Source organism: Phragmites australis, chromosome 22, assembly GCF_958298935.1.
Source record: "Phragmites australis chromosome 22, lpPhrAust1.1, whole genome shotgun sequence".
Taxonomy (NCBI): domain Eukaryota; kingdom Viridiplantae; phylum Streptophyta; class Magnoliopsida; order Poales; family Poaceae; genus Phragmites; species Phragmites australis.
In genome coordinates this window covers 9,146,906-9,156,005 of record NC_084942.1, presented here as the reverse complement: position 1 = coordinate 9,156,005, position 9,100 = coordinate 9,146,906, and the positions used below count along the sequence as shown (strand labels likewise).

The 9,100-nt window shown below is 41.6% G+C and overlaps 1 protein-coding gene across 1 annotated transcript; it reads left to right on the top strand.

Annotated features, from left to right (window-relative positions):
- The first annotated feature begins 6,440 nt into the window (after positions 1 to 6,440).
- On the top strand, positions 6,441 to 8,870 carry LOC133904509 (uncharacterized). The gene is made up of 3 exons (XM_062346008.1): positions 6,441 to 6,796; positions 6,914 to 8,354; positions 8,568 to 8,870. The coding sequence occupies exons 1-3, from the start codon at positions 6,441 to 6,443 to the stop codon at positions 8,868 to 8,870; spliced, it is 2,100 nt and encodes a 699-aa protein (XP_062201992.1).
- The last annotated feature ends 230 nt before the right edge of the window (positions 8,871 to 9,100 follow it).

Below are 9,100 nucleotides of genomic sequence, written 5' to 3'. Positions count from 1 at the left end.
GCCAACTTGATACCCATCATAGGTAACCAAGAACCATCCACTGACATTCACCCTTCACAGGTAACCAACCAAAACAACTAAACCAAACCAACTAATCATGTGAGGTTCCAAGTCTCTCATGACCGTGAGGACAGCTGATGTATCAGATTATACACTCTACAGTGGTTGTCCAGCTTTCCCCACGAGTTGTGATTTCCTTGTTGCCGTGTTGCGCAAACACATAACACATGCTAGTGGTGTGTCGTCCGGATATCACTACAAGGCTGTTACAAAGCATCCTCCCAATAAGAATAAGCCCGCTAAGGTTTCACCACCGTCAAAGTGGAGTCACACTACCCAGAAGCCCCCTCATGCGCCTCATAGCTCTGGAAAGAATCACTGTTCCCTTCCACTACACCACCAGTGGCTCATTCTATGCTGAGGATCCACTAATTACTAAGCCAGTCCATACCCATATAAGCCTCATGGATGGATGATAATTCTTGGGTTGTCACTGCATGAACCGGTCCTTAGGATACCGAGCAAACACTACCACCCACCCAAGTGTTTCACACACTTGTGCCTCACGCACCATTATCAACCAACCTTCTGCTCGACATCCCTAAGTTATGTATTGCCACACAAGTTACCATAATTCCCAACTCATAGTTGCATAGTTCATTAATCATTTTTAACTGATAACCCATCCATACCCTTGTGCAAGGCTAAGCATAAACTACCCATAAACCACTACTGATAGCTAGACGATAAGGAATATATGAGACATGGTTCTATAAGTAAATAGGATTCAAAATTAATAGCATGCATGTTTGAAATAAAGAATGCATTCGAAAACTGGGATCAAAATGTTCAAGGACACTTGCCTCTTCCAACTTACTGCTCAGACTCTTCAAAGTCTTGGTCCTGGAGATTCTCGAACTGCTATTCGTCTACTCTCGGAACACACCGGAAAAGCATACACAAAACTAGCTAAGAACAGTACACCAAACAATAGCTAACATCTATGAAAATGGTACTAAAAGATAGTATACGTTGCTACGAACACGAGACTGCAAAAATCGCCTAAAACAGAGCTAAAATGAGAAATTTATGCTAAAAACAAGTTTAGGGTTAAATCTGAAAAGAAAAGGACTTGATTTGAATAAAATAGAAAGGTCCAGGGCCTTTTTGTCAATATAGAGGGACCTATTTGTAAATATAGGAAAGTTTTGGATTTAAGATGGAAAATGATAGGGGCTTTTATGTAATTTTAGAAAAGTTTAGGGACTTATTTGAAAAATTAGCTACTTTCTAAATTAAAACAAATAGAAGTTGACTATATAAAGGGTTTGCTGATGTGGCATGACACATGGGCAGATATTGCTGACGTGGCCAGCTGATGAGGGCGATGATGTGGCTCTGGCAGTTGACTGGATTAAAGTGGCCACTTGTCATCATGAGATTGGGTTAGTGAAGGGGTTTTTTGCTTCGAATCTAGGCCATTGAAGATAGATCAGATGATCAGGAGAAAAGGGGCAGGGTTGGCCGGCCGATGGCAAAGATCCAAGCGGCTGCGACGGCTCGGGCACGGCGGACATTCGTCGGAGCTCGACGAAAACACGTCACCGACCATAGATCACGATGGTGAGCGATGGAGCAGAGAGAGGGGCACATGACAAACTCGTTTGAGGCGGATTTGGCCGATGGGGACACTCACCAAGGTCTAGCGACAACGCGCGGCGGCAGAGAAGCTCGATAAGTGATGATGGAGGTCTTCCAGTGGTCGGTGGGTGACAAGGAGGGGTCGTTGGACTTGCTCCTGACCTTGCAAAGCCGAAGAGCTGGTTGGTGAGGCCGGAGCAGCTCTAAAGCGGCAATGGTGCGAGCTTACCAAGCTCGACAATGGAGATGGCGGCGGCGGCTTGGTTTAGGGCAAAAAAGATGAAACAGGGGGGGGGGGTGTAGACCTTTATATAGGCGGGGGTTTACGCGTGGAAATTGGATAGGCCCAGGGGTTGTTGGGATTTGGGCTTGAGAGAGGTGGCGCACGGTGTCGTGTTCAGCTCGGACTCGGCCGGCATAGTGCGAGGAAGGAGATGGCGCATGCAGGCGTCTCGCGTGGGAGAAGGCGGCTTCGGCCAGAGGTGCCAACAGGGCAGGCAGCAGCTGCGGCTGCTGGGTGCGTGGTGCTGAGCGGCTCGCTAGGCCTGGCCTTCGACTGGCCGAGGCGGAAGAGAAGGCCGAGGGGGGGGGGGGGGGGATGAGAGGAGAGGAGAGTGAGCTCGGCCCATGAAGAGGAAACAAAAAGGATGGGCTGAAGGAGGGAGTTCGGCCCATAGGAGAAAAAAAATGAATTTTCTTCCATGAAACCTTTTCAAACTTTTCAAAAAATCAAACGACGCGCCTCAGTGTTTTAAAAAATTATTTTTCACACCATAAAACCCTAATGCACCTATACTCAGCATGAATGCAACACAAAAATATAACCTAGGGCAAATTTCAATTTATTTTAGAAAGTAGGTTTTAACCTATTCTTTTGATTTAAACCCTAATTAAATTCTAGCAAAATTTTAGGGAATTAGAAATTAAAAACCAAAGTGTTACAAACCTACCACCCTTAAAATAACCTCGCCCTCGATATTCTGAAGGATCAGAGAAGAGCTGCAGAAACTCGACTTTCAGATCTACTTCTCTTCCCATGTCGCCTTCTTTTTCGGAATGGTGCCTCCCTGCACCTTGCATATACGGATCCTCTGGTTTCTGGTGACTCATTTTGACGTCTCTAGAATGTTGATAGGATGTTCCATGTAGGTGAGATCCTCTCCAACTTCGATTTCTTCTAGGGGCATTTGCTCTTCAGGAACTTGTAGGCATTTCTTCAATTGTGAGACATGGAAAACATCATGAACATCTGCAAGCTGAGGCTGTAGCTCCAATTGATATGCTACTTCTCCTCGTTTTTCTGACACTTTAAAAGGGCCTATAAACCTGGGTGCAAGTTTTCCTTTGACTTTAATCTACGAAAACCTCTGATCGCCGAAACTCACAGATATACAAAGTCACATACTTCAAAAGTCAACTCACGACGTTGATGATCAGCATAACTCTTCTATTGTGTTTAAGCTGTTCTCAAATTTCCCTGATCTGTTGTACTTTCCTTTTTTGCTTCTCTCAGAATTTCTAGGCCAAACACTTGACTTTCGCTAGTCTCATTCCAGTACAAAAGTGTCCTACATTTTCTTCCATACAATGCTTCAAACGATGACATCTTCAAACTAGCCTGATAACTACTGTTGTAGGAGAACTCTGCATAGGGAAGATTTTTGACCCAACTAGTCTTGTTTTTCAAGGCACAAGCTCTCAACATATCTTCCAAAATTTGATATATCCTCTCAGTCTGACCATCGGTCTACGGATGATATGCTGAACTGAAGTTTAACAGGGTATCCAATGACTCATGTAGCTTTTGCCAAAATCTGGAGGTAAATTGGCTCCCTCTATCAGACACTATCCTCTTGGGTACTCCATGCAAACACACAATTCTGACAATATACAATTCAGCGATTCTAGGTCCTGTGTATGTGGTCATGATTGGGATGAAATGAGTAACCTTTGTCAAACGATCCACTATAACCCAAATAGAATCATATCCGGAATGAGTTCTGGGTAATCCAACGATAAAATCCATACTAACTTCCTCCCATTTCCATTCTGGTATCTTCAAAGGTTGAAGCAGTCCAGAGGGTCTCTGATATTCAGCTTTGACTCTCTGACATATATCACATATTCCTACATACTCAGCAATTTCTCTATTCATACCATACCACCAATATCAGTCCTTCAGGTCTTGATACATCTTGGTGCTTCTGGGATGAATAGAATATGCAGACTCATGCACTTCTCGAAGGATGGTTTTCTTGATAGATTTGATATCCAGAACACAGATTCATTTCTCAAACCACACTGTTTCATTCTCATCCTCGGTAAAACCTAGGGCTTTACCCTCCTTAATCCATTGCTTGATTTCCAAAATCTTCTCATCCTCGAGTTGCCCTTTACAATTTTCTTGTTCCAAAGTAGAATCAACTTCCATTACCACAGCTTCTGCGTTTTTTTACTAATCTAAGATTGAGCTTTTCAAACTCTTTGCATAACTCGGGTCGTCTATCTTGCACAGTCATTAGACTGAGATGAGCCTTTCTGCTCAAAGTATCGACAACTACATTCACTTTCCGGAATGATAGTTAATTCCCAAGTCATAATCCTTGATAAGCTCTAACCATCTACGCTACCTGAGATTGAGATCTGGTTGAGTGAAAATATACTTCAAACTCTTATGATCCAAATAGATCTCACATCTCTTTCCAATCAAGTGGTGTCTCCAAATCTTGAGTGCATGAACTACGGCGGCTAACTCCAAATCATGTGTCAGGTAGTGTTTCTCATGTTTCCTCAATATCCTTGATGCATAGGCTACAATATGGCCTTCTTGCATAAGAACACATCCTAATCCTTGGCAAGAGACGTCACAATATATGGAGAATGGCTTCTGTGTATCTCACATGACCAGTACTGGCACATATGTTAATCTTTTCTTCAACTCTTCAAAACTTGCCTCACAAGCAGGGGTCCATTTAAATGTTTTACCCTTCTCAATTAACTCGGTGATAGGCTTTGCAATCTTGGAGAAACCTTCTATTAAATGATGGTAGTAACTAGATAATCCAAGGAAACTACAGATCTTAGAGACATTCTAGGGAGACTTCCAATTCAAAACGTCCTTTACCTTACTTGGATCAACTGCTATTCCTCCGGCAAAGATGACATGACCGAGGAAAGAAACTTGGTCTAGCCAAAACTCATATTGCTCAGCTTAGCATACAACTGACTGTCCCTAAGTCTCTATAGAACCAATCTCAGATGGTCTACGTGTTCCTCTTCATCCTTTTAGAAAACTAGGATGTCATCTATAAAGACTACCACAAACTTATCCAAATACTCCATGAATACCTTGTTCATCAAATACATGAAATAGGCAGGGGCATTGGTCAATCCGAAATACATGACCGTATACTCGTATAATCCATAACGAGTGATGAAAGTCTTAGGAATGTCAGATGCTCAAATCTTCAACTGATGATAACCTGAGCGAAGATCGATCTTGGAGAATACACACACACCTCTAAGCTGATCAAACAAGTCATCGATCCTGGGAAGAGGGTATTTATTCTTGATGGTCATCTCATTCAAGGCTTGATAATCTATACACATTCTTTGGGTACCATCCTTCTTGGGTACGAATATTACTGGTGCACCCTATGGTCAGGGCCGGATCTGAGGGGGGGCGAGCAGTGCTGCCGCTCCGGGCCCCCAACTCGTAGGGCCCCCACATACCCCGGGGAGCAAGGCGCCAAGGCCTCACCCAGCCCAGCGCTAGCCCAGCAGGCAACAGCCCATCGAGCGAGGCTCTCAGCATTTCCAAACGCGCCACCGTCAATATCCTACGCGTCGCAGCAAGGCCCAATCGGAACCGTTCGTCGTTCGACTGCTCGAGGCGCATGCGCATCGCTGCATTGGCCGGAGGAGTCGAGGAGACTGCCGTATGTGCGGCGGCTAGTAGGCTAGAGCCTAGAACCCACTTCGCCGTCGCGGCGTCGCCACTCCAGTCTCTATTGCAAGTTGCAACGGCCGCTTCGCCCGTTCGCCGTCACCGCCGGCTGCCGTGTGACCGTGCAAGACGACTAGACGAGTATGTCTTGGCGATTGATCTGCTCCTCATCTGCATGTGATGTGACACTACTGATTCAATTCAGGTGAGCAGCACCAACACCGGTACACCACTTGCCTTGCCTTGCCAATTGCTATGATGCCAATATGCCATCGTTGCTTTGCCAATTACCGATCAATCCATGTACTGACAGTACTGTACTGTATATGTTTTACTGTATATAATTTTTTCTTTCTTTTTTGTACACTGAACTTTGCGCTAGCTCATCAGAGAATCTGCAGCCAAGCTACGTAATGTGGCTGTTCACTGTTGTACTGTATATGCATGTTGCCTTTAAACTCTGAAGGATCTGGTGCCTTGCCATGATGCTATCGTTAATTTGCCAATTGTACTTGTTAGTGATAGCTAGTGATAGACACTTGTGATTTTGGCTAATTATCTAATTGGCTTTGTCAGGTTAGCTTGGAGCCTTGTCTCTCTTGGACGAATCAGTAATCATTAATTGCCTAATTGCCTAGCCAACTATTTGGTAAGATTTAGATTAGTTTCAATTAATCCGATCTTTTTAGTTTTCTAACTTTGTAATTTATATGAGTTCAACCACTAACATGTTAATCTTTTCAATTATCAGTTTGTCCTAGGTATCATGTCATCGAGAAAGTACGTATCGGGTAATGAAAAAAGGAAAAAGAGAAAACGGGTGGATGAGTTAATATTGTCACAAAAGGGGGCAATGGACAAATTTTTAAGGAGTAATACGGGCAGTTCAAGAAACATAGATGAGTGGGCGATAGTTGCTGTGGAGGAACAAACTAATGTGAACGATGAAGACCAGTGCCCTACCCCTACGGAAGACAATGTTGACATCAACGAGGATGATAACAATGTAAGTGATCATGAGAACATATTTAATTCATCTGCTACAGAATCCGCTAGTGTTGATGAGCAGCCAGTTTTTACTACGGATATTTATGATCCAAAAAATTGGGATAATCTTGATAACAAAGCTAGGGACATATTAGTGGAAAAGGGGCCTATAAGAGAAGAAAATATTGTGTTCCCTTTAGATGACAACTCAAGACATTTTTCGTATGCTCATTTCTCTAGAAAAATGAGTAAAGGGGAGGTTCATGACAGAAAATGGTTAGTCTATTCGAAGCATGTTGATAGAGTGTTTTGCTTTTGTTGTAAGATTTTCAATTCTAGAAATTGCAAGAGTTCATTGGGGCGTGATGGATTTAGAGATTGGAGGCATATTAGTGAGAGGCTAAAAGAACATGAAGTTAGTGTCGAGCATATTACCAACATGACCTCTTGGAATGAACTGAGAGCTAGATTGAGGAAAAGTGAAACGATTGACAAAGATTTACAACAACAAATCACCAAGGAGAAAGAACGTATAAGGCAAGTTTTACTAAGAATAATTGCCATTGTCAAATTTCTTGGTAAACGTAATTTGGCTTTTAGAGGATCCAAAGAGCAACTCTATAATGATCAGAATGGCAATTTCTTAGCTTGTGTTGAGATGGTTGCAGAATTTGACTTGGTGATGCAAGATCATCTTAGACGTATTCAAAATAATGAGATTCATTATCATTATCTTAGTCATAAAATCCAGAATGAGTTGGTTTCTCTTTTGGCTTCTGATATTACAAATTCTATCATAAAGATCGTTAAAGAGGCAAAATATTTCTCTATTATCCTTGATTGTACCCCAGATGTGAGTCATCAAGAGCAAATGAGTTTGTTGGTTCGATGTGTTAATATGTCCGATGGCAAAATAAAATTAGAGGAGTATTTTCTGGGTTTCTTGATGGTGGATGATACATCTGGTTCTGGGCTTTTCAATGTATTGATTGATTCCATCAAATCTTTTGGTCTTAATATTGATGATATTAGGGGTCAAGGTTATGATAACGGCTCTAACATGAAAGGAAAACACAAGGGGGTGCAAAGACGGTTGCTTGATATTAATCGAAGAGCTTTGTATATGCCATGTGCTTGCCACAGTATTAATCTTATTCTTTGTGACATGGCTAAATCCTGTGCTAAAGCTATTTCATTTTTTGGAATTGTGCAACGGATATATGTATTGTTTTCTGGTTCTACCAAAAGATGGAAAGTTTTACTTGAACATGTTCCAAGTTTAACTGTGAAATCGTTGTGCAATACTCGTTGGGAGAGTCGAATCAAAAGTGTTAAAGCAATTAGGTATCAAGCTCCTGAGCTAAGGTCAGCTTTGTTAAACTTAAGGGAAGCTGATGATACCGATCCCAAGGATAAGAGCGATGCAAAAAATTTATTTGAAGTGCTTGGCAGCTTTGAGTTTATACTTGGTATGGTTATTTGGCATGACATTTTATTTGCTGTTAACACTGTGAGTAAGAAGTTGCAATCATCGTCCATGTGCATTGAGTCTACCTTACAGCAAATTGAAGGCATAATGAATTATTTTCACAGCTATAGAAATGAAGGATTTTCTTCTAGTCTGATCATAGCTAAAGGTATTGCATCTGAAATGGGTGTAGAGGCATCATTTCCAATAAAGCGTTGTTCTATTAGGAAGAGACAGTTTGATGAAACTGATTGTGCTGAAGCAAATTTGCAAGCTGAGAGGGCTTTTGAAGTTGATTACTTTTTTGTTATGGTTGATATAGCAATCACTTCATTGAAAACTAGATTTTAAGAACTCCAAGAATTCAAAAGTATATTTGGGTTTTTAATGAGTTCAACAATCTTGAAGTCATTGAATGGTACTGAACTAAAAGACCGTTGCACTAAATTTGCAGAAACTTTCTCTCTAGCGGGTTCATCTGATGTTGAGTTAAATGATCTAATTTCTGAGTTAAGTGTTATGCAGTTGACTTTATCAAATAGACCAATGTCTGCCATGGAGATTTTTGAGTTTGTCAGAGATGCAGATTGTTATCCTAATATTTCTGTTGCTTATCGGATCTTATTTACTGTGCCTGTGACTGTGGCATCTGCTGAAAGAAGCTTTTCAAAGTTGAAATTATTGAAGAACCATTTGAGGTCTACAATGTCTCAAGAAAGGTTAAACGGTCTGGCAACTTTATGCATTGAGAAGAAATTATTGGATGAGATTGATATTGATACCATCATCAATGACTTCGCATCTAGGAATGTCCGAAGAAATTTTTAAGGTAATATGTATGAAGTATTCCATATAAATATTGTTTTTGAATGCAATTTAAATTTTTATTAGTAACAACTCATATATATTATGGGCCCCTATGTTTAGTTTCGCACCGGGTCCCCGAAATCTCAGGACCGGGCCTGCCTATGGTGAGGAACTAGGTCGGATATAACCTTTGTCTAACAACTCTTGCAATTGTTCCTTAAGTTCTGCTAGCTGATTAGCAGCCATTCTAT

Excerpts from the sequence above, each read along its gene's own strand:
- LOC133904509 (XM_062346008.1), top strand. The coding sequence starts at position 6,441 with ATGGACAAATTTTTAAGGAGTAATACGGGCAGTTCAAGAAACATAGAT. Across the intron at positions 6,797-6,913 it reads GACAACTCAAGACATTTTTC|AAATTGCAAGAGTTCATTGG; the intron begins GTATGCTCATTT and ends TTTCAATTCTAG. Across the intron at positions 8,355-8,567 it reads TTGATTACTTTTTTGTTATG|TTGACTTTATCAAATAGACC; the intron begins GTTGATATAGCA and ends AGTGTTATGCAG.